General features: G+C 50.2%; 1 protein-coding gene across 2 annotated transcripts in view; it reads right to left on the bottom strand.

The window, feature by feature from the left end:
- The window catches only part of URB1 (URB1 ribosome biogenesis homolog), a 71,245-nt gene that overhangs the window by 21,235 nt on the left and 25,798 nt on the right, over nucleotides 1-24,212 (bottom strand). For both annotated transcript variants that reach the window (XM_072806753.1, XM_072806754.1), the window contains 18 exons: nucleotides 24,020-24,193; nucleotides 23,252-23,381; nucleotides 22,525-22,641; nucleotides 21,308-21,420; nucleotides 19,608-19,727; nucleotides 18,040-18,156; nucleotides 16,954-17,092; nucleotides 15,995-16,165; nucleotides 14,784-14,977; nucleotides 12,542-12,781; nucleotides 11,637-11,816; nucleotides 9,363-10,218; nucleotides 8,051-8,252; nucleotides 7,166-7,352; nucleotides 5,055-5,113; nucleotides 3,282-3,475; nucleotides 1,730-1,840; nucleotides 1,204-1,267 (listed from right to left, as the gene is read on the bottom strand). In XM_072806753.1, coding sequence (XP_072662854.1) covers nucleotides 1,204-1,267; nucleotides 1,730-1,840; nucleotides 3,282-3,475; nucleotides 5,055-5,113; nucleotides 7,166-7,352; nucleotides 8,051-8,252; nucleotides 9,363-10,218; nucleotides 11,637-11,816; nucleotides 12,542-12,781; nucleotides 14,784-14,977; nucleotides 15,995-16,165; nucleotides 16,954-17,092; nucleotides 18,040-18,156; nucleotides 19,608-19,727; nucleotides 21,308-21,420; nucleotides 22,525-22,641; nucleotides 23,252-23,381; nucleotides 24,020-24,193 — 3,368 coding nt within the window. The remainder of the gene's footprint in view (nucleotides 1-1,203; nucleotides 1,268-1,729; nucleotides 1,841-3,281; nucleotides 3,476-5,054; nucleotides 5,114-7,165; nucleotides 7,353-8,050; nucleotides 8,253-9,362; nucleotides 10,219-11,636; nucleotides 11,817-12,541; nucleotides 12,782-14,783; nucleotides 14,978-15,994; nucleotides 16,166-16,953; nucleotides 17,093-18,039; nucleotides 18,157-19,607; nucleotides 19,728-21,307; nucleotides 21,421-22,524; nucleotides 22,642-23,251; nucleotides 23,382-24,019; nucleotides 24,194-24,212) is intronic.

Consider the following 24,212-nt stretch of genomic DNA (forward strand, 5'->3'; position numbering starts at 1 on the left):
ACTGAGGAGACTCTTCTGTTCTCGGCTGTACGGAGTCCTGTGGGCACCACCTCCGCTCTCCCGCTCCTCCCACAACCAACTCTGACCCGTCTGGGCAGCCCGGTTCAACTGTCTTCAACTCTCTCAGAGACAGCGGCTGAAACGGCTCTTTCTTCACTGAGAGACTGTTTCCGCTTTGTTCTCCTTTACGGACACATGGTCTGTTTACTCCAGAAAGGGTACAGCTGACACAGCACCAATGTCAAAGCAGTAGGGGGAGGCCAGCTCATAAGGGGAAGGGAAAGAACGGCTATTCATAATCTGCACATCCTCAAGAGATAGAAAATGTTCTTTTTCTTTGCAGGGGGCGGGTGGTTCTTTGGCTAATACAGCTTTTATCTTTAAAAAGAAGTATTCCGCCATGAAAATTATTTTTTCTCCTCCCTGCAGAGTCCTCCTGAACTATTTATGTTGGCCCAGTTCACCCACTTTCTGCCTTAACGCACCAAACTCTTCTTCATGAATGTACTGGGTAGGTGTTGGGGGCTGGCCCTAATGACAAGGAGAAAAGGCGACACTAGGGTAGCCCAGAGCATCTAAGCTGCTTTCCATGAATAGCACATCGGACAAAAGTCCCGTTAGGCCCGACCCTGGTGAGGGGGGCAGGGCCCATAGGGGAAGGCACCCATCTCGGCCCCTCAGGCCCAGGCTGTGCTGAGAACCTAGGAGGGACGGACAGAGAAGCAGACAAGAAAGACACAGTCGGACAGAAACAGGTCCAGAGACAGACACAGTGTGTGCGTGCCCGGAGAGGCAGAGAGAACATCCCTTAAAATCCAGTCTGCCCCTCACTCCTCTCCCCAGCAGCACCCCGTCAAAGTCACTTCTGTCCAAAGTAAATAGTGAGAAAAAGGACTTTCAGAAAAATCAACTAAACTAGACACTCCAGCTGGAAATGAGGGTGGGGCAGTTCTAGGACAACCAGGAGGGGAGGGCCACCCTGACAACGCAGCCCCCTGCCAAAGGACCATCCTGAGACCGTGAGGCCAAGCTTTCCACGGGAGCTGGTGTGTGAGCTAGGGGAGCTCCATCCACACCACCCTCTCCTCAAGAATCAAAAAGGTATGAGGGAAAATTTGGGGAGTTTGCTGTGTGGAACACACTCCCTCAGTCCGAGGTAACAGCTTCAAAGCCTGCTGCTCACACCTCCAAGCCCAACCTCACCTGAAGTTCACGAGGCTGAGGTTGTTCTGTTCATAGGCCCGGAGAAGCAGTAAAATCTTCTGGTCTACAAGTCAAATCAAGTCCATTTAGAAAGCTGAACCCCTCATAGCCTCCTTCCATCCTGTCACACCACCTGGGCTCATACTTCCTGGTCACACTGCCCAGTCCCCTCACACCCCTTGGTTATACCACTTGCCTTGTCTCTTTACACTTCGTGGCATATAGCCTGGTCCTCTCACACTCCCCAGTCACACTCCTGCCTGGTCTCTTCACACCCCCGGTCACACTGTCTGCCTGGTCCCCTCACACCCCCTGGTCACATTGCCTACTTGGTCCCCTCACACCCCCCGGTCACACTGTCTACCTGGTCCCCTCACACTCCCTGGCCACACTGCCCACCTGGTCCCCTCAGACTCCCTGCCAGACTCATACTGCCTGCCTGGTCCCCTCAGACTCCCTGGTCACACTGCCCGCCTGGTCCCCTCACACTCCCCAGGCATATACCACTCAGTCCTCACACCCTTACCCAGCACGCTGAGAGTGGCACCATAGGCCCCCAGAAGCACCGCAAAATGGCTGCTTTCACAGACAGAAGGACACAACTTCACCACCACCGACATCAGGTCCACCAGCGCTTCTGGAAGGAAAATAACACTGAAACACACAGCAGTGCAGGGGGATATGCACACGGAGAGAATAGAAGTAGAGGAGGAAGCACTTCGGGGAACTTTTAAATGCTTAAATATTCTTCTCTGAACAATACCAGTCTTTAGACTGTGCCTTGTCCCTCTTTTTCCTTTTTTTATTTTTATTTTTACTTATTTTTTATTTTATTTTATTTTATTTTTTTTTTAAAGATTTTTATTTATTTATTCATGATAGTCACAGAGAGAGAGAGAGAGGCAGAGACACAGGCAGAGGGAGAAGCAGGCTCCATGCACCGGGAGCCCGACGTGGGATTCGATCCCGGGTCTCCAGGATCCCGCCCCGGGCCAAAGGCAGGCGCCAAACCGCTGCGCCACCCAGAGATCCCTTATTTTTTATTTTTATTGGTGTTCAATTTGCCAACATATAGCATAACACCCAGTGCTCATCCCATCAAGTGCCCCCCCTCAGTGTCCATCACCCAGTCACCCCCACCCCCCGCCCACCTCCCTTTCCACCTCCCCTTGTTCGTTTCCCAGAGTTATCTTTTTCCTTTTTTAAAAGAAGCCCATGTTCACAGTCATCTCCCTCCCCAGGTCTTCGGCCAGGCTGTCATCACTCTCTTCACTCCCCCTCCCAAGTCTTAGGCCACCACAGATTTCAGCACCTAAGCGTCTTCCCCATGACTGTGTCAGCCAAGAGTCTAATCTCCCTCTGCTCCTGCCTAAATACAGGGCGGGCCCTTCTGGTCTTCCTACCACCCACACCAGGAACTTGGGGGATAGTTCTCTTCAGTCGAGCAATCCATTACACACCGACCCCATGGGGATTTCTACCGGGTCTGAGCATGTTAATCCTATTCCTAAACAGGGCAATGGCTTCAAGATGACTGGACCCTACAGACCATCTCCTCTGAACTCTCCCGCAGCCTATACCAAGCTCAGCAGCATGGTGCTGAAACTAACCCCACAGAACCAACTAGGGGTAGAGCTTTCAGAACCTGGGCTTTCAGAGAGCTTCCTGGCAGGGAACTACCAGCGGGGACATTTGAACTCTTCGCCCTTGATAAAGGTTTCGATCTTCTCATTAAAGCATTTCACACAACTAAACAACTTTTCTCAGGGCAGCCGAACTTCCCCTAATTCCCAGATTTTAGCACTTTACCACAATAGGGCAGTTAAGACCTCACACACAACTTCTGGAAGCCAGAACAGACTCTGAAAAGAGGTCTGTATTTGCTGCTTGGCCCCAGGTCAGAGGAAACACTTTTTGAGCTTTGATTTAATAGAAACAAAATATCCTAATGCCATTTTGGTAAAGCTTCCTTAGCTCTGAAAACACAGAGGTGTGAAACCTCAGTGTATAGCTAGCTTCACAAGTCAGGACATAAAATCTGCCCCTGAAATGGGAGGCTGGGGAGGAGAGGGGGTCACCTTTCACTTGATTGTCTGGGCCTTCCTCTTCTTCAGACTTCAGGAGAGTTGGCAAAAACAGAGAATGTTGTGTGAGCATCATGTGGACCAGCGGAAGCTGGATAAGCTGTGAGCACATGGAGTTTTCGGGAAGATATAGGTGCTGTATGGCAGCATGGAGGGCCTTTAAAAATGCGTGGTCCTGATACCGAAATCTAGGAGGCAAGAATCGAAGGGGGAAAGATCTTCAGACGGGGAAGTTTTATTTCGCAGGAGACGATTAAAAAACCTTTTTCTTGGCATCTTATTAAGAAAAACTTCGAACACACCACAAAGATGAGAATATGACAGTGCGTTTCTGTCTACCTGTTTCGATTTTGCTGTGGGACCCTTGCTTTATCACGCACCTAGCCACCCACCTGTCACAGGGGGGCATTTCTGAAAACAGGGAGGGGACACATTTCCCTGCAGGATGAACACCAAACAAACTTCCTGTTTTGTTAAAGTGCGAGGAGGCAGCAGAACAGCCGAGCCTGAATCAAGATGACCCTCACTGCTCAGCATACCTTGCCAGGTCAGCCTCCCTCCTTCCTTATTTCCAGCTACTCAGAACTCAGAACTCCCACCCAGTGGTTCGGAGGCCTTCTGTTTTAAGCCCCCCATAAATCCACTGAAGGAATGAAAGCATCAGGTTCTTGAACGAAGCAGCTTTCCAGTCATATGTGAATAATGTTGAGAATCACTTAGCATATAGTGGGCATTCTAGAAATACAAACCAAAGCCTGAAAGAAATGTCACCATTTCGTGATGGTGATCACTGGTGGTCATTTATCTGTGACCCTCCTTCTCACCTTTCTCTCCTCTTAGGCAAGGTGAGTATTTTTCTCTGTTTCAAGGTGGTGCCTGACCAGGAAAATGAAAATGATAGGCACAATGAAAGCCCGTTTTGTGACTACCTGGTTGCTGAACACCGAAGAGTCTGACTCTAAACAGCCAGGGAGGTATAGGGAAAAGATGTGTTAGGTTAGCTCAGAAACTTTGGAGAGAAAATTAAAAATCTAGCCAGACTGAAGCTGTGCCCACACTTAGTGCCAGTGAATGGCCCTCCCTGAGAAAACCTGGCACGGGGCACTGAGAGCCAAGCAGCCCTCACTGCGGGCATGGGAGGGAGGGAGGCAGATGTCCACCAGCAGGAGGCTGGCTGTATAAACTGCGGTGTAGTCAGGAAACAGGCTTGCCCCCCTCCCCCCCACCAGCCCTGCAGCAAAAACAAATGGGCTGAGATCTGTGTGTATCAGCCTGAGTCAAAAACACTTCAGTGCAAAAAAAAAGGGGGGGGGGGGCACATAATGTGATACATTTGTACAGAATGTGAAGCCGACTGAAATAACGTCACTGCTGTTTAGAGACACGCTGTTTAGGGCTGGCATGCAACCAAAGTAGGCAAAGGCCCACAGCCGTGACAAAGCCTGACCTCAGGAAAGTGATGCTTGAAGGGGAGGAAGGAGAATAAACCAGGCAAACACAGGAAGCTGTCAGTGCTTATTAAATCTGGGCGCTACTGCGGGATTCTCTGTGTGCATCTGGTTTCTAAAACGTATTTCATTTTTTAAAGGCTCTAAGATCCAGAAGCAGACCCCATGTTAATAGGCAAATCATCCAGCTCTCTGGCCTTCTGCAGCTTGTCATCTCCAACACAGGAGCGGCAGAGGCCCCACCCCCACCAAGTCTGGCTCTGCATCGGACATGCACACCCCCCTACCCAGTCACAGCGAGAGGATGAAACGGACTTACTTGAGTCCAGTCTTCACAAATTTCTGCCAATCGCCAGGATCAACTTCATTAAGGGAACTCTGTGAATAAAATAAGCAAGAAATAGTCATGGGACCTCTTCAATACATTTAAAACAGAGAATACAGAACTTGAATTACAGCTATTCAGGAAACACGAATATAGTTACCTAAGCGACCCACGAAAGCAAGCGGTTGTTTCTTTCTTCAATTTTTAAAATCATTTTATTATTTCTGCTAGCAGCTCTGTCATTTCATTAGTGTGTCTATGACCACTAAAGGAGCAGGAGAAAACTCCCTGAAGTCCTGTTCTTTCCCTTGCCCACCATTTCCGAGGGCACCAGCGGCCTGCAGCACGCACAGGGCCAGCCACATATGGCTTCAACACAGGACATCGCATCCCTGGGGGATGACCTCTGCACCACCAGCAGAGACAATGCTGATCCCATCACTGATGCAGAGAAAATCTCCAAATATGGTGCTAAGTTATATCAGAGGGGTGGGTGCTCTGGAGGGAAGGGGACCTTCTGGGATGATGACAATCTCTGATGGGAGTGTGGGCACAAGGGTCTATGCACTTGTCAACACTAAACTGTACACTTAGGAGCTTGTATGTCTCTCTCTCTCTCACACACACACACATACACACAGACTGGATTTCACATGAAAATGAGTCCTCAGTTAAAAGGGTTGGTGAGGTGGGCCGAGAGTAGGGGGCTGCGTGGGCCTGGGGACGGGGGGGGGGGGGGGCGGGCACAGGGGAACTCTGTACTGTCTGCTCAGTTCTGCTGCGAACCTAAAACCACCCTGGAAACATGACATCTATGAGAGACGGGAAAAAGGAGAGAGAGAAAAGGAGCTGTGGAAGGCAAGGCAGACGTCGTGCCCGGAGCACAAATCCCTGAAGGGCACAGCCCGCCATCAGCCAGCAAGCCAGCCTGCTAGGTGAGGGGCCACACGGGAAGGCCCAGCACCCTCCTCTACACTCTGCTCTCTCTAGATCTCAGGGGTGTTCCTTGCACCCCCCACTTCTGCCACGTTTGGGCTCCTAGGAGCCTTGAATGCACAAACCTGTGACACAAGGAATTAAAGCTGAGATAGAGATTATAAAGTCTCTTAATACAACGTAAGCACGCTGCTTGATCTCTAACCTACCAATCTATTTATCATACAACTGTCACCTGGGGTTGTTCTCGTCAGGATTACTTTTTAAATTTTGGGTCCAGAGTTTAAACACAAGTCACAGACTCTAATTTTTACTGCAATTTTACATCATGCACTAAGGAGTAATTCATATGCTTCAGGATGTTATTTTTGTGAAGAATTAAAAAAAAAAAAAAGACACTTGAATAAAAGGGAATAATGACCAAAAATAAGAGCTGAATATTTCCAAATCTTACGACAGCTCTAGGCTAATAGTGGCAAGAAGTTCCGTGAACCCCAAACGTAAGAATCTTAAAGAAAACTATTCTGAGGCACATCATGATCATGTTGTTTTAAACAATGTAAGGAAAAAAGACCTAAGGTAGGAAAATAAAGAATGACAGATTTTTATCGAGACCAAGGCGTGCCAGAAGACACTAAAGCAACACTTTAAAATGCTACAGGAAATACAAAACCTGGATTGAAACGCTTCCCAACTCACTCTGAGTTGATCCTAAAACCAGGCAAAGAAAGACTGCTAGAAAATAAAATTACAAAGAAAACAAATATCCCACCTGCACATAGATGGAAAGATTCATAATATGAAATATTAGCACATCAAATCCAACACTATGAGAAGACTAATCAAGCAGGTACATCCCAGGAACATAAAGTTACTTTTAACGATCAAAAATTAATGAATGTAAGTCATATTAACAGACTTAAAAAAACAAAACCATAAACTATCTTGGTAGAAGTATAAAAAGCACTTGACAAAATCCAATATCCATCCTTGGAAGACGGTGGCACATGGTTTTAGGACCTGCCCCCCGCCTGTCACTTTGCCTCCCGGACACAGCCCCGCTCATCTCCCACTAGTTCTTGGAGCACATCTGTGAATTCTGGTCTGCCTAGTCCACGCTTTCCCTTAAAAGTGTAATCAGGCTCTCTAAGAAAAGGAGAGACACCTACCAACAGCTCATTAAATCTCAGCAGCATCTGCCTCTCTTCATCCTGGGCACTGTTGTGGTCCAGCTGGCCACTACTGAAAGACACGATCAGCCATTTCACACAGGAGTCCAGCAGAGTCCTTCTCCAGGCACGCAGCTCTTGTGCCGACCCTTCCAGGACTGCAGAGACAGAGTCGGCCACACTCCAACTGCAGCAGAAGACAAGAGGCACAGAGTCAGGCGATGGCCTAAATCCCTCCAGCTTTTGAGTAGCTCACATTACAGTGGGCCATTGGGGCAGATGCCCTGGTCCTGCCCCCCTTCAGCACCCAAGCACGGAGTCCCAGGCTGCCCTGGCTTCCTTGCTCCAGCAGATATACCAGCATTTTTACAATTACAGGAAACAATTATTATTTAACCAGGAAACAATTATTATTTAACCAGAAACAAAAATTTGTTATCCAGACTTTGCCTAAATTAGACTGTCTCAGGGTCAGTATTACTGACACGCTGGGCCAGATTATTCTTTCAGGGGGAAGGGAGGGCAGTCCTATGCATAATAAGATATTTAGCAGCACCCCTGGCCTTCACCCTCTAGATGCCAGAAACCCCCCACCCCCCGCCACCCCATCATGACAATATAAAATGTCAGATGTTGCCAACTGTGCCCGGGAGGGTGCAAAGCCACCCCTGGTTGAGAACTGCTGCTCTCAGGGAATCTGACCCAACCATCCACTCTTGGAGACGTGCTTGCTCCAGGCAGGACGGCTGGAAGACTTCTTGTAGGAAGTGCTTTCTCACCGACTGTCACCACAGCAGCACAGCAAATTCTCACCATTTTGTAAAAACTAGAGGGAAAAGTGAAGTGGAAAGGGGAATGGCCACCCAGCGATCTAAGCCTTCATACCTCTTGTGCCTGCCTGGAGTCTGAAGCAAGCCGGGCAGATGGGCCATGAGGGCAGCAAGGTCCTTGGCTCTTGCAAAGGGGACCAGCTGGGCCAGGACCTCCTGATGCAGCCCAGACTCTGGGGGCCCATCTGTGCTGAGCAGCCTGGTCTGCAGCTGTCTCCAAAGGGCCTTCCTCAACACAGGAATGACAGCAGAGGACACTAGGTAGAGACGAGAAGGAGAGACAGTCACACACTGCTGTGCCAGGCCCAGCATGTACCAGCTTACAGAGCCCCCGGCTAACTTGGAGGAATCCTGACTGGCTGAGGTCACACTTGTAGCTGGTCACACTTGTAGCTCCTGGCCTGGGCAGGAGCACGGATGTCATGGAGACTGACAGAGGCAAGGCCAGTTTGTTAACCACTGACCAGCACGCCACTGGTCACCTCTTGTCAGTCAATCCTCCTGTGCCTAACGCCTTGCTCAAAGCTGGTAATGGGACTGTGAGTACCAAAACTCTGGACTCACTCGGGATTTGTGCCCCAAAGGCACAGGAACCAGGGGGGCCTGTCAGAAGATGTGCACCAGGAATCACTAGAGGGGGCGCCTGGGCAGCTCAGTGGGTGAAGTGGCCAACCACTAGTTTCGGCTCGGGTCATGATCTCAGGGTTGTGAGATAGAGCCCCACATCAGGCTCCCTACTCGGTGGGGAGTCTGCTTGAGATTCTCTATCTCTCTAAAAGAAATAAATAAAAAAAATTTTAAGACTTTTTATTTTTATTTTTATTTTTTTTAAATTTTAAGACTTTTTAAAGTATCTATTGTCACTGGTGTGAAGTCACGACACACAAAGGCAAAGCGGTGAGTGAACCACCATTCACACACACGATAAAGAGGATTAAAGTAGACTTCAGGTGGTCACAAAGTGCCTCAGACCTGAAACCCTACAGGTAGAAGAAGAGGGCTGGGCCCAAGCTGCCCTGACTCAGCGTCAATGCACCGACCCTCCTTCTGGAGGGGACAATGGGACAAGACGAAGGACAGTCACCCTAATGCCTCCCCTGCCCCAGAGCTGACCCTTTGTCAGTCCACCCCTCCCAGCTTCCAGTGGGGGGCTCAGGGTAGACAGGAGCATCAGGGCAGCATCTCAAACCACAGGCCGAATCCCTCCTCTTTCTCCATCTCCCGAGCTGGGTCCGTGGCTGGAGGAGAGACAGAACCTCACCACGTCCCAAATGTGGAAGGTACAGGTGTAGAAAGGGACCTGCAGATCCCACCTCCTCCGCCCCAGACTCACATGCCCAGCTGCCCAAAGCCTCCAATTTCCGTACCTCCTGCCAGGCGTGCAAAGCGGCCCTGGGTCCTGCCCTGGAGGTACACGTGGACGACGGGGAGGAAGTCATCAAGGTGCTCCTGGAGGCAGACCCCCGCGCCGGGCCGCCCGCACCACAGCTCAAACCGCAGCAGGTGGGTGCAGCTCAGCCGCACGAGCAGGGTGGCCACGCTGAGCGCAGGCTGCGACCGCCGGGCCAGGCAGTTGTCGAGCAGGTCTGCCCGGACCGCGGGGGCCAGTGTGGGCTCTCTCTGCAGAGCATAGAGGAATACGGCATCCAGCTCGTCCACAGCCAATGTGGGGAGCAGAGCCCCCAGGCCTTTCACAAACTCGGAAGCCCACAGGAGCTCGTTGCTCTGCAGCTGGTCCTGGGTGCTGCCAGTCAACAGCTGGACCAGGGTCTTGCCAAGAGCGTTCAGATGTCTCTCCTTCTGGGGAGACTTTGTGGGTCGCTGGGTCACCAGCTGGGCCTCAGGCAGCCTCAGCAGGGCCAGGATGACCTCATGGAGCTGGGCGCCCTCCATGTAGGGATGCAGTCCCTGCAGGGCTTCCAGCTGCGGGAGGGTCTTTGGTGGTGACGTGGCCGGGGCCGCCCTCCTGTTTCGCAGCTCTTTCAACACGCTCTGGGTAATGGCCTCCGAGTACCTGGCCAGGAGGCCCCGCTGACCAATGCTCTGGAGGACCGGGGCACTTGCCATCAGTAGCTGCAGGACCCCTGCGCTGAGGCGGGCTGCCAGGAGTTTCACAAGGATGGGGTTGAGGGTGTGCGGAGGAAGGGCCTGTTGCTCCAGGGCCAGGTACCAGCCCTCCAGTGTGGGGTGTCTGAGGATGGCCACTAGCACCTCCTCCAGCGTCTGAAATACAGTGACAAGGCACAGAGCTCACACACGGCCCAGGGCCAGCAGGGAGTAGGATGGAGGGCAGAAAATAGCATTCCTAAGCCACTCCATCCTCAAGCCTGAGTTCTGACACCCCTCTCAGGGGTGCCCCACAGAACCCCAACCCAAGCCCAGGCCAAGCTATGACCTGACTGTAGTGCATCACCTCCCCAGGTGACTGTGACAGCTGGACCTTGGCTTGGCCAGTGCCCCACCCAGACTGACAGGTGTCTGACGAATTCAGCCTGAATGAATTTACTATACAACAAAACTGCTCTCCGCCAGGGGATGGGCTACGCAGAAACATCAAAACGTGTTGAAGATCAATCATCTGGTTTCTGCTTAGCAGCCCTGCCCTCCAACATCAATCCGATTGAGGAATGTGGGTTTCTCCTGAGTATGGAGCAGCGTGATCAGTGTGGGAGAGACCCTGTGTCTGGGAATCAAGCTGCTGTGCGAGCCCACGAGCCGGAACTGAAGGTAGCACGCGGGTGGAGGCTGAGCCTTGAGCAACCCCGGGGAACTAGCTCTGCCCCAGCACCGTGTTTAAGCCATGGAGCAGAAAGCGGCCGAGCGCCCTTGCTAGATTAGAGACTAATCTGATCCAGCCGTTCTAAGCAGCTGTGCAGAACACAATTCCTAGCCAATGAAGTGACACCAGTCCCCAGGGACGGGAATACATTCTCCTCATTTACTTGTCAGGTAAGGAAAGAAGAGCCTGTCACACCTTCCAACAGAGAAGCACAATTTCCTGTTAGCACTGCCTTGTTGCCCACCCCCCCACCACCTACCAAACAGCTAACAGGTGGTCCTGCACCCATAGACACCTCCCAGAAAGTCAAGCCCGAGGTCAAAGGAAGAAGGATGTTCATTAGGAGTGAGACATGAACGTGGCTGCTTCCCAAGCCCAGGAAACCAGGGAAAGTGGCAGACGGTCAGCGATGCACCCTGGCCCAAATCTACAGTGGCTCGATGGTTCACAGCAGGGGAGGGGCTTCCGCCCAGAGCCACAAGTTCTCGGGGTGAACTGATTAGCCAGCCATACCCACTCCCCAGCCTTCGTCCAACACAGACTGCAACTGCCCAAAAGGAAAGTGTCCCCGTTGTCTCTCCAGGTGCTCACATGTCCCCCGGTGTAAGAGAAACTGCTCACAGGGAGGGCAAGTGGGAGCAGAGAAACAGGTGAAGAGCTACACACCCAAATGACACCAAGCTTTTCTGTGGGTGCAGGGGTCGGGGGTGTTTCCAGTGTCTCCTCCACAGGGTTCTATGTTTCTTTATTTGCCTACAACGCACACGTCGTCTTGGAGCAGAAGCAGAGGGAAAGCCAGGGTCTGAGAGTGTACAGGAAAAGGCTAACAGGAAGGAGACCCACGGAAAAAGGGCAGCAGTACCTTGTCACTGGCCAGCTCCAGCGAGGCCATGGACTCCATGTCCAAAAAGAGGTCAGCCTCAGCCTGGGCAGCCTGGCATTTCTGCTGGTTCTCTGCATCCAGCTGCACACAGTGGACGACCAGGCACCTGAGGAGATCCAGGAGGAGCTGCAGGAGGGCAGGCCCTGTACTTCGGCCCAGCTGTGAGGACAAGAGGCCAGGGAAGGGCTCACAGTCACAACGGTCATCACCGACTCCCTCTGTGCCCAAAAGCTGCCATGTTACCAGAAATAAGGACTGAGGAGGGAGGCACGCTAGAGTGGCAACTCCTTATAAAACACCAATAACCTCAAAATCCTTTCTCCGTATGGTGTGCGCCCTAAATCTTGATGAAGTGTGCAGGTTTACTTTGACCAAGATGAGGGAAACCCAAACTAACATGCTATAAACCACACCGGGAATGGAAAGCCCACCAAGGAACTCTACTAAATTCAAACTTAGGAAAGACAGTGGGTCTGGCAGTGCACTGATCCAGGCTGCTGTTGGAAGGGCCCTGCCTGATAGCTGCCCCAGCAACACGGTTGGCCATGCTGCCTCCGAGTGAGGCCCGCAGGAAATGAGTGCTAAAGTCACCTGCGTACATCTGTTCCAGGGAGGAGAAGCAGCCCAGCAGAGTGGAGCAGGGAGTGAACTAGCAGCCTGGGCTCCCTGTGTGTGTGTTGGGGTGGGGTGGGGGGGGACGGGGGCGGAGTGGGTGCCCTGCAGGTGTCACATCACCAAGTCCCTTCGTGTGCAACAGGGTGACGAGACTCCAGGATTCTATCAACACCATCATGCAGTCTGGGCCCGACTCAGAGGGGGCCACCCTGGGGGCAGAGTGGTGAAAACGTGTGGGGGCTGCAGGGTGAGGCAGGAGTGGTGCGGACCTGGCCAAAGCTCTCCACAGTGCTCCTGACGTAGAGCAGCAGGTGTTTCGCCGAGCGCAGGACCTGGTGCATTGGGATGTGCTGGAGGGCCGCCCGCAGCTGTGATTGAACCTGCTCGTCCAGGAGTGAGCCTTCGCTCTCGTAGGCTGTCTGCAGCAGGGTAGCGAAGGAGGTGGCGGGAGGGCCCTGGGGACCAAGGTTGCCTGGTGTCTGAAGGGGCTTGGGGAGGCTAAGAAAGCCCTGAGAGGAGGAAAGACAAACAACCACAGGTGAGAACCACAGTCTGCAAAGACAGGTACAGGGGGATGTTCACGACAAAGCAACAGTTCGTTGTCTCATCCTATTACTAAAAAAATATGTGACCACGTGGTGGTTTACTTTAAATTAAGCCCTAATGTTTTCAGTTACACGGACATTCCTAGAGGCCGTCAACACAGCAGTGGACCAGGAAGGTGTCCACACACGCTGGGGAACAGACGCTGCGACTGGAGCTGCGTGGGACAGACACTTCACTCAGAAGAGTCGCTGTGCAGCCAAGCATCTGACTTTCGATTTTTTTTTTTCAATTTTTTTTTAATTTATTTTTTATTGGTGTTCAATTTACTAACATACAGAATAACCCCCAGTGCCCGTCTGACTTTCGATTTTGACTCAGGTCACGGTCTCAGGGTCCGGGGATTGAGCCCTACAGCAGGCTCTACGCTCAGCCGGGGGTCTGCTTCTTCCTCCACTCCTCCCCCACTTGTGCTTGTTCTCTCTCTCTTTCAAATAAATAGAATCTTTGAAAAAAAAAAAAAAAAAGAGGATTCATCACTGGAAACTGGGAGATTGCAGCCGGGACAGAGCCAGCTTGCTAAGCTGCATGGCCTCCAAAGGCCTTCCCCGGGAGCCTCGCTCAGAGAACATTGTTGGGAGGCTAACAAGACAGTGGACAGAATGAAGACAAATTTCTGGAATTCCACCTCAAACCGAAGTTGCTTACTTCTACAACAATCTCCATGCTGCCTTCTCTAATGACCCCACATGCCTTTCATTACTTTAACTCCAAACACTCCCAAGGCCAAGGAAACGAGGCTGCACGTGTCTGGAAAGGCAGCAGGGCTCCGGGTGGAGTCCCTGGACCAGCAGCAGCACTGCATGGGCACCGCCCGGAGAGGCCAAACCCCAGAGCCTGAGGTAGAGGTGCTGAACTGAACCCACTGAGCGTGGGGCCCAGAGACTGTGGGTGGTACTCCTTGGAGGGTGAGAAGCACTGCTGGGACCTACTCAACAAAGTGGATACCTGCCTTCCAGCACCCATGCGGTGCAGCCCTGAACTGTGACACTTCCTCTGGGCTCTGAAAGACCACCACCAAGTCTGAACCACAGGCTAGCCAGCGGAGGAAGGTGGCAGTGGCCGGGAAGGGTGTGGATGCTAGAGCCCACGGCCTAGGTGGGATCCTGACCCCCCACTTCCACTGCTGCCTAGTGCTGGAACCACGCTGTGCCTCAGTTTCCTCATGTGTGTAATGAACCCAGAAAGTCCTGACCACCTTCTCGGAGTTGCTGTGAGGAATGACTTAAAATACACATAGTATCCTCAGCACCACCGTAAGCGGCAGCTACAGGTATCACAAGACAGAGGGCCCGAGCCACCTGCTTTTTCAAGAACAGCTAAAATCCAATGCATACACAAAACACACACCACAAAGTTAATTTCTTCGCCCCTGCCCCTAACATTTGTAAATTCTCTGCACTGGGGCCAGACCTGCAGCACCCCATTAGAAGGATATAGTCCCCACCTGAAGAGGATTCTTTGTTTCATTTTCTCAGTCTTCCTAGAATGGAGACTGCTAAGGCCCACTAGGGCCTGGTCTGACAGCTGAGCCGTATTGCCAGGGGCAAGCTAAGGCCCGCTGAAGAAGGCCAGAACTGGGTATGCCAGATGATCTGACAAGGAGAAAAGGCAACTTCCTCCCTCCCTGAAGCTGGCACCTGATGAGGCAACCATCCTGTCAGCGGGAAATTCAATTCCACTGCATCACCGAATCATCCACGCTCCATCCTATCAGCTGAGCAGCAGTGACACCACTAAGCTCCTTCTCTTGTGCAGGGAAATCAGAAGGTTAACACGTTTCTTCCTGGAAACCGAGGAGCTGTAAAGCTACAGAGCTGGGGCACAGGCAGAGTGACCCACTGAAGTCACCTCGGGATTTTCTAGGGAAAGGCCTGGTTTCCAAGGAGCAGTGATGCCGCAGCTCACCGAGGCCTCTCGGGCTGGCTCTGGGATCCAGCGGCTGTAGTATCTGTGGAACCGGGCCAGCTGGTGGCAGCAAGGTGGGACTGGAGGCTCCAACTTGTCATAAGCCTGAAGCAGCAGACACAGAGCCAGAGGGTCTCTCTGGGTATGGAGGAGATCTGTCAGCACGGTCGTCAGATAGACCACGATGCTCTCTCCTGCAAGGGAATGAGATGCATGAGGGAGGCCTGCTGGGATCACTCATCAATAACACCAACTCCCATACGCATTCCACACTCAGCAAAATTCATGCCAATTCCACAAGGGGTCAGGTAAACACACTGGAAGGCAGGTGTGATCACTGCAGAGCTCACCCAGGTTCTGTTTCATTAAATGTGTGACACACAGTCAGGCTTCAGGTCTTGATGCCAGGAAGTGGGGATCCAGGCACAGAAGAAGTGATGCAAAAACTACCTGGGGCTGAGACTTGCTCGGTGCCCACCAAACCATCTCTTGTTCTGGGCCCATGGGCCGCCCCTGTGGTTAGCCTGGGACCAAGTGACTGATTTTTTAGCCACATCTAGGCAAGGCTAGAACAGCCTCTGCTCAACTATCTGCTCTCTCTTCCTCTTCCAGAGTGACCCTGGAAGGCATACATTGAGATGGCATAGCTACAAGGTGCCAGGATCCCTGAGCTGCCTCCTGGCAGGCAATCACCCAAAAGAGCAATGTGACCTGCATTGGACTACAACAAGGTCTAGAAAGACACCTTTACTCATTAAACCACTACAAGTTGGGGCTTACTTGTTATTGCAGCAAAGCCTAAGCAAACCTGACTAATCACACCATTGTCATCTATGAGTACTTGCTTGGTTCTAGGTTCTGGCAACTCCCAGGAAGTACGAAAGACTCACACTCTAGCACTGTGATAGCAAGAATAAACATCGAGGACAAACCATCAATGTCCTAGCAGGGGTCTGTCTGCACAGCCACGCAAATGCGTTACTACGGACTTATCCCTCAAAGGACCAATTTCCCCGAAGTCCAGCTAACGTCTAGATTCTTATCCGTACATGCTTAACTCTAAAGGCCAGGTAGCTATCAAGGTGGTGAGTCTGAACCTTGTTGCCTTGGATTTTCAACAATTATTTTCAGAGGCCCTAGAATCACACCTCCTACCCCACGGAGACCCAGCTGGATGGTGCACCCAGAAGATCCTGACGACACATGGGTACCTGTTTCACTTTCTGTCCCAAGGAGCAACTTATTTCTGGCTTCTAGGGCTGCAGGAACCACTGCACTGAATGGGAACGTGAGCAGGATCATGTCTTCATTCAGTAGGAATCCAATTTCCTCATCCAAGCCTTCGCTGCCCTCCACCAGGACATCCACCATGTCGAGAACATCTGAAGACGCAAGGGGACAGTCAACCTGAGGCAAGAGCCACCGAAGGACCCCAGTGCAAAGAGCTCCACAGGAAGGCATAAAAGAATGTTTGGTAAAAGAGAAAACATAAAAGCTAAACCTCTCTGGGGAAAAAGACTTAATATGAAGCTTGATCTCAACAGATGAGGACATCAGCTATCACATCTTAAGATCCTTGCCAAAATGCAGGATATCCAGCTTAGGTGATAAGAGATTGAAGTTTCCTCAAGTGACACCAAGAAGCCTGAAAATCTCAACCTGGATATCAAGGCAAGTGAGTCAGAATCTGAGAGGCAAGAAAGCATAAGGGTTTTGAAGCACAGACCAGAGCCAGTGTCTGGATTCAAATCCTGACTTTCCTATGGACTAGCTATGTGAATTTGCTCTAATTACCTAAACTTTCTGTGCCTCAGCTGCCTTATCACTGTATAATATGAGGATGAGGACTCCTGCCACAAGGGTGGTTCACAAGGTTGCAGGACATAGATTTAGGAAGAGTTGCCATCAGCACCTGGCACAGAAGAAACACTGCACAAATAAAAATAGCTCAGCACATAGATTCTGTACATACTCCCTGTTATCATGAGCAAGTAAGGCAATTTTCACTTCCAGAGTAGGCTGATCTTTTGACTAAAAGGAACAGACGTCTGAACTCTGCGTAAGACATTAATTCTCATTTTCAATGTTCATTTTTCTCATTTTCATCACTGATACACCACTGGCTCCATCCTCAGGAGCCCGAGGAGCACAAAGAGGCAGTGACACCTACCGTCAATGTGAGAGATGGGAATGCTGACATCATCAGCATCCTGCTTCGTCCCAGTGGCCTGCAGTGTGCTGGCTTCCTGGACAAAGTCAGATGCTTTGTCTGTGTATAAATAGGGATTCGCCACCAACGTCAGTAAAACCTGGGCATTTAGATGGTCATAACGTCAGTAAAACAGAGCAGAAAGCATTTTGATGGTCACAAATGAAATGAAAATATGCCCAAAAATGTCACTGGTAACATTAGGGGAAGAGCTGCGGCACCTGGATGGCATAGTCAGTTAAACATCTGCCTTTGGTTTCAACTCAGGTCATGGTCTCAGAGTCCTGAGATTAAGTCCTGTGTTGGGCTCTGCACTCAGCGTGGAGTGTGCTTCAGATTTTTTCTACCTCTCTCCCCCATCTCTACACATACACACACACACACAGAGACACAGACGCACACGCATGCACACATGCTCTCTCTCAATTAAATAAATAAATCTTTAAAAAAAAGTAAAAAGGGAAGAGCTAAAATGTTAGCAGTCCTCAGTAAGAACAATAATTCTTCTACAAAGTTTTTTTTTAACTTTTTGTTACAGAATATATGTATTTATCTATTTGAAGATCTTATTGATTGATTTGAGAGACCTAGTATGAGCAGGAGGTGGGGGGAGGAGCAGAGGGAGAGGGAGAAGCAGACTCCCCACTGAGCAAGGAGCCTGATGCAGGGCTCGAGCTAGGGACTCCAAGATTGTGACCTGAACTGAAGGCAGACGCTTATCTGACTGAGCCACCCAGGTGTCCCTTACAGAATTTAAAAAAAAAAAAAATTTCCTTTTAGTATAAACCATTGCTTTTAATATTGCTCTAAGCATATCACTATCTTCTTTATGCAAAAACAAATCCCCAAAAGGAAATTAGTCAACGGTAATATATTCCCATTTTACAGATTCTCAAACTAAATAGATTCTGACATCTCAGCAGGAATTAGAAAGTAAATCAGAACAGTGGGCTTTTGGCACTGGTGCTTCAAAAATGTCTTCATTTAACTGAAGGCCACTTGGCATATTTAGGAATATGCTTCTTTATGCTGAAAATACGTGCTTACGCGTTCCAAAAACTGAATCACAGTTTCTTGTTTCTCTTCCACAGTGTCATCTAAATGCTCCAGCCACAGCTCCAGCTCCTTCCATGTGTGCTCGAACACACCCGTGTCCCGTAGAATCTGTCAGGAAGCAGACCCGGGGGTGGGGGGTGGGGGGCAGGGGTAGGGTGGGGTCAGAGCCTCATCTGCAGTTCTACTCCAAAAGCCACTCTTTCAAAACAACACTCCCAAGGTTGACGGAAACAAGGAAAAGTGATCATTCTGTGCTCCACCAAAGATCACATGACCCCTGGCTTTGCTGCTTCCTATTCCTTTCTTTCAACTCCTAAATGATAAAGAGGAAAAAAAAAGAAAAAAACCCAGCTGCTACTCAGGAGTCTGGTTTTTATATCTGGATTTTTACAAAGACCCCAGGTAAACATGTATGACTCGGCCCCTCACAGCAACCAGCAGTCAGCTTGCGTGAAATTCTCCAAGATGACACACCACTGTCATGTCACGTCACGTCCGTGCGGCCCCTCAAGCCTCAAACCCAGGACCAGCATTCCAAAGAGAAAAGAATGTGTTAACAGACAGGACCTTGGACCACAGTGATTAAATGACGTCCCCAAATGGCCTGATGCCATGGACTCAGAGTCTGAGCAGCCCCACTGCATGAGCCCTGCGGCAGAGTGCACCAAAAGGAGACCCAGCTGTGCCAACACCACCCACGTGCAGTCAGCGATCATGAAATTAGGCCAGGGTCAAGTACAGGCCTATAGGGAAACGGCAACTTGTTGAGATCAAGACCCAGATGTTCACATTCGTCAAACAGTTCAGGCAAGAAGGCTGTAGGGTAGCAAGATTATTAGCCCCTCAAAGAAAGGTAAAATCTCTGCACCCTAAAAACAATGCACGTGAATTCTGTAGCACCCCTGAGACATTTGCTGTGCGACAGAAATGAGGAATTAGATTTCCTCTGGCTACATCAACTAAGTACCGAGTGTAAGAAAGAGAGGTTCATGGTACAACTCCCCTTCTCCGCCACTGACTTTGACCCCTTACTGTGGGTGATGGAGGAGGTCAGGAAGGCTGAGGTCCAGAGAAGGCTGAGTCTGGACACATGGGAAGAGGGATGGTCTATGCAAACAGTTCCCTGAAGGGCCGGAAATACATTTATTGAGCCTACAATGTACGAGGAGTGACCTACTATGTGATCACAAGTACTCTCCTCTGCAATCCTTTCGGTTTATCATTCCCATTCACCATGGGAAAATCAAGTTCAGAGAGCTTGAGTAATTTGCCCCATGCCACCCAGGAAGAGTAGAACCAGGACTCAAATCTGGAAACAGGACCTCAAAGCCCATGTTTTCACTTCACTGTGCTGCCTCTCAGGAATGTGGCTGAGTTTAGATGTCACAAATTAAAGCTGCCATAAAACCTCCTACTTTTAGGTTTACAGAAGTCTTGATACACCTTTAATTCTTTTTTTTTTTTAACACCTTTAATTCTTAACAACTGTTTACTAAGCACCTACTATAACAAAGAGTAAAAATGCTTCTCTGAATCAGGAACCAGCAGAAAATGCTCACCTTTATGATCAGCAGCTTGGTCGATGACTTGAGCTGAAGATGGTTACTGGTCACAAACATTTTCATTAGTAAGTAAAATACAGATCGTTCTCCTCCAATAATTTCTGCATCTGGGCCTTCCTGGAATTTGAAGAGCAGCACGTTATAAACATTATAGAGGCCACTATATGCTGAGCAAACAGGTACCGCACACCCAGTATGCTTCCAGGCCTCTTATCTCCTCTCATTTTACCTGTGACCTGGCAAGACTGCTGGGATTTTAGACATGAGGAGCTTCGGAATCTCAACCAAACCCCGAACAGCAGTTGGGGAACTAAGCTGGCTGCATTTCAGCAAGATGTTGGTCCTGATAGAATCGACCCCTTATGAGTAATTAAGCCTCTCACAAAGGCCTCTGAGTTTCAAACGCACATCTCAGAGAAGTACATGGAGCTCCAGATCGTAGGTCCAAATGCCAATAAGGCTGTGTTTGGCTGGAGTGTCCCTGCAGCCCCTGGCAATGACGATGACCCTAAACGTAAGAAGAGCTGGTGTTCATGAAGCCCAGCAGACTTTACGTTAAAGCAGAAGGTGGGGCACAGAATATAAATTAATATTTGAATACTGGTTCTTGCAAAGAGGCCTCTCCCTCTGTTCACTTTTTCAGTCATCAGGATCCCACTGGCCCTATTCACCTGGGGTGAAAAACTCAATGATGCCCCTGGCTGGTCATCGCTCTGGAGTCAGCAGTGACCTCACGGTGGGATGAGGAGGTTGAGAGCAAGGCTGTGGCCACACTGTCTGTGGCCAATTCTGGATCATCCAGCTAGGGCTGGCACCTTGCACATGTGCCCTAACCACTCTGTGCCCCGGCTGCCTCATCAGTAAGTAGCAGTAAAGGTGCAGATGCATGGAGCACCCACGTCAATCCTTAATTGTGATGCAGGTGAGGATCCAGCAACACCCCCCCCAACCCCACTGCATTGGCATGCCTTTCTGGAAATACGACATGTGAAAACGCCCACAAACGTTTCCACACGATTGGTTCTGTAAGATTTTAAATAAGATCCAAGTCACTAAAAAAACTGTCATCTGAGCTACTGAGAAACACTTTGACAATGCTTAATTTTGCCTGGTCACTTTTTCTTTGAATAGAAGTGACACGGCATCCCATGCTTAAGTACACAAGTGAGGATATGCTGCATCTGGAGTTCCCTTTGATTCAACATCATATTCTCCAGAATGTTCTAGAAGACGCTATTAAAGGCAGAAAAAAAATGCCAGCAAGTTTTACAGATTTTTCCACCAGCCAGTATCCTCTCCGGCTTGGTATCTACTCTGATCTCTGTCTTAAGTTCTTCTAGAATAAAGGACAAAGGAAAAAGAACGTATTTTATTTCCAGAAACGTTTTAAAATGACAAGCAAGATGTAAAATTGTCGAGATAAAAAAAAGAAACAACCCAAAACTCCCAGCATCCAGCAATAATATTGTTTCAGTTAAGGACACATGAAAACATCTTATTTTGCAAAAGCAGAGACTCACAGCCCTCCTGGTTCATGACTCAGGCCCTGGCCTCGGCCCTAGAAGCATCTGAAAGGGGAACTGCAAATGTCTTCTCTGTAACTATCAGGTTCTGATCCACTTACAAATTTCCAGGCCAAAAAACCAACATGCCCAAGAGTGAGTTACCAGAACGCGGGAGAGCTCTTTGCTTCCTACCTGTGCTTTTAACCACAAAAACTTGCTGGCGGGCAGCTCCAGGGCCACCTTGAGAATGTGGTGCTGCAGAATGGGAGGCACCTCCTCGCGGAGGCCCTGCTCTGAGATGACGCCTGTGGGCAGGAAAAGAGGGAAAGAGACAGAAGTCAGGTGGACGAAGGTGCCCAGCAACTGCAGCCCCTGGCCGAGGGGACCTCCATTTGCAGAAGAAGGGGGAATATGGGGCTCTGTCCCACCCTATCCTGGGCCCATTCTTCTGCCTAGACACAACTCACCTGACACATCCTCCCACCCTGTGGTCTGTCCAAATCTTCAGTAAAAAGCCCCAACTGTACCCGCCCAAAGCAGCCCCCTGGCCCACACTGACCTCTCCCTACAGCCTGAAGCCTGGGGCACCTCATGCTGCCCCCCTGGGTGTGGTCTCTCACTGATGTTATCCCGGGTGGGAGGCATTAGCCTTACTCCCCATACATGCAGACATTTCGTGAGTACACTGTGGCCACCGGAGCCCAGGACTAGGTCCTCATCCTCTGGCCTGAGTTCTGGATTTCTCTTTGCTTGAGAACAACATGGTATTAAATGTTAAATGGCCACATTCTGGTAAATTTTGTATTCTTACAGCAAAGAGGACCTTTCACCTTCCAACAATTAAAAAATTAATTATAGGTTTTCATTAGGGTTATTCCAATAGCTTATATAAATCCCAGGAATGGCATTTCTGCAAGTTTTCTTCTGTAGGCCCATTTATAAAGCAGATTTTATTAGACAAAGTTTCCATCAAGGAAACGTGACCAGACAGGCATAACGTTACCTTTACAAGATATGGTTTGAACCTGTCTCACTGGGTAAAATATGAGTAAACTTTGTCAGAAGTATCTGCATGAATGGGACATCCCTTCGAAGTGGCTCTAACTTCTGCATCCCTGCGCCTCTGAAAAGAGGCTTTCATGTCACATGATCTGTCACTCATCCCCAGGAGACAACTCGGGCTGCCTGGCTTCTCCTTCTCTGTCTGCGGCTGCTAAGGGTTCCCTGATCTTTACTTTAAAAAGCCTGGCTATTTAAAAAACTATGAGTCCAAATGCTAATAACCAGGCCGATGGATCACGCATGCCGGTGAAATGGCCCGCCAGCCCTCCCGGCCCCCAGCTCCAGGGGCTCTTTCATCCCTGCTGGCAGAAACAGCAGAGGGCCACCTGCAGGCTCCTGAGACGCACCTTTCAGGAGCTTGCTGAAGTCAAAGTTGTACTGCGTGACCACGTGTGGGACCACCTTTTGGTATAGGCATATGACCTGGAGCAGAACGGCTTTCAGAAGAATGGTTTCAGCATCATCTGAACCAAGATAAAACACCTTAAATTAGAAAGCACACTCATTCTTTGCCTTTAATCAGCAGTCAGGAAGCAGCCAAGCCGTCTGTGACCCACTGCAGTCAGCAACACGCTGAACACAGAGGCTACAGATAGATCCCTATGACATCAACGTGGTAAAGGTCAAGACTGTCCAAATGGATTGGGTTTAAATCCCCATTTGTTGCTGTGACCTGAGACATGTTAAAGTTACCCTGTCTACTTGAGCATCCTCATCTGAACAATGAGGACATAGCACTGCCCACCCTCGCAGGACCACCATATGGATTAAGTAGCACCCAGACAGAAGGTACAAGGCCCACTGCCTGGCAGGCCAACAGCAAGGTCTGAGTCAATGTATCTCATTACTGGGGGGACTGGTTACCCCACCTCTACCCACACAGCAAAAGAGAGGGCCATGGAAAGTCCAGAGCACATGGTACCCATCATTCAAGTCTTTAGAGGGGTCATAGTACTTGCATAAAGCCTGCACACATTTCCAACAGATACTCTGAAAGCCCCTCTAGACAGGAGGTGTCCCCAGCTGCCTTTGCCCCCTCTGTCCACACACAACAGAGCCCCGCGCAGCCCTCACCTCGTTCGGGAGCCGCACAGGTGGCAGGAGTCCAGTGGTCCCTCTTCTTTCCTTTCTCATCATCCTGTTTTGTGTCCTGCTTTCGAAGAGACTGCCAGACCCACACAATGGTGTTGAGGTCTGGCAAAATCTAAAAGGGAAAACAGAAACCCCAGTCACACTAAACAAGGGAGAGAAACAAATGAAATGAACCTACAAAGGACAAGCAACAACGAAGAGAAGATAATGAGCACACGCAGGTGTGTAAGACACGGGATGTGGAGAGACAAGAGGCCCATGCCCCCCCCCCCCCCCCCCCCCCCCCGCCACTTCTGCTCTGTGCTGATTCTCACAATTGCAGACACCATGGACTTGGTGACAAAACAAGCCCTGAAAATTACAACAAATTGCCTGATGACTCATTCACCTGAGCAAGACACTGGGAATAAAGAAAGCTGACCCCTGAGTGGCTGGAGGTCTTGCCCAGCATGACCCCATCTACGATGATTGCCCTTCGCTACTTACCAGAAGGGGCCACAGGGAAGAGGGTGCAGGAGGGACCCTCACTCTGGCCCCCCTACAGTGTGGATGCGGTGACTGGGGAGGGAGAAACGAAGAGCTCCCGAAGGGACTGAGGTCCCATGGAGCATCCCAACCCCTCCACAGCACTTCATTCCGCACCCAGCCTGTCCTGGGACTGCCTCTCGCCTCGGTGTGCTGGCCTGTGACAGCTGGGAGGAATGCCCCAGAACCTCATCTGGAATGGCCAAAGCGGGTTTCCATGCCTACCTTGCTCAGAGCTTCTCTGAAGAGCTGCACAAACTCTCCCATCACTGTGGCCGTGTACACGCCTGATCCTTGCCACATCTCTTTATTCAGGCAGTGGTCAATAGTTTTCAATGCTCTTTTCAAAATGACAGAAATAAGGGATAAAGCTGTGTGTTTCACTGACTTGCTGTCCAACTGGAAAGAAAAAGAGGTA

This window comes from Canis lupus, chromosome 30 (assembly GCF_048164855.1).
Source record: "Canis lupus baileyi chromosome 30, mCanLup2.hap1, whole genome shotgun sequence".
NCBI lineage: Eukaryota > Metazoa > Chordata > Mammalia > Carnivora > Canidae > Canis > Canis lupus.